This window comes from Cariama cristata, unplaced genomic scaffold (genome assembly GCF_000690535.1).
Source record: "Cariama cristata isolate BGI_N322 unplaced genomic scaffold, ASM69053v1 scaffold38292, whole genome shotgun sequence".
In the NCBI taxonomy this organism is placed as follows: Eukaryota; Metazoa; Chordata; class Aves; order Cariamiformes; family Cariamidae; genus Cariama; species Cariama cristata.
The window spans coordinates 355-675 of NW_009603904.1; the positions used below are offsets into that span (position 1 = coordinate 355).

The 321-nt window shown below is 61.1% G+C and overlaps 1 protein-coding gene across 1 annotated transcript in view; it reads left to right on the plus strand.

Annotated features, from left to right (window-relative positions):
- Nucleotides 1-82: 82 nt before the first annotated feature.
- The window catches only part of GJB5 (gap junction protein, beta 5, 31.1kDa), a gene marked incomplete at its 3' end in the record, with an annotated part of 575 nt that continues 336 nt past the window's right edge, over nt 83-321 (plus strand). The window contains exon 1 of the mRNA XM_009695378.1: nt 83-313. Within this exon, the coding sequence (XP_009693680.1) occupies nt 83-313 (231 nt within the window). The remainder of the gene's footprint in view (nt 314-321) is intronic.

Below are 321 nucleotides of genomic sequence, written 5' to 3' on the forward strand. Positions count from 1 at the left end.
TCCGATGGGGACCTCTCGCTTCTTCTTCCCTGTCTCTGTATCTTCTCTCTCCTCCCAGGCTTGCTAACGGGATCGGGGCACCATGAACTGGGGGGTGTTTGAAGGGCTCCTCAGCGGGGTCAACAAATACTCCACAGCCTTCGGCCGCATCTGGCTCTCCCTCGTCTTCATCTTCCGCCTGCTGGTCTACGTGGTGGCGGCCGAGCGGGTCTGGAGCGACGACCACAAGGACTTTGACTGCAACACGCGGCAGCCGGGCTGCAGGAATGTCTGCTTCGACCACTTCTTCCCTGTCTCCCACATCCGCCTCTGGGCCCTGCA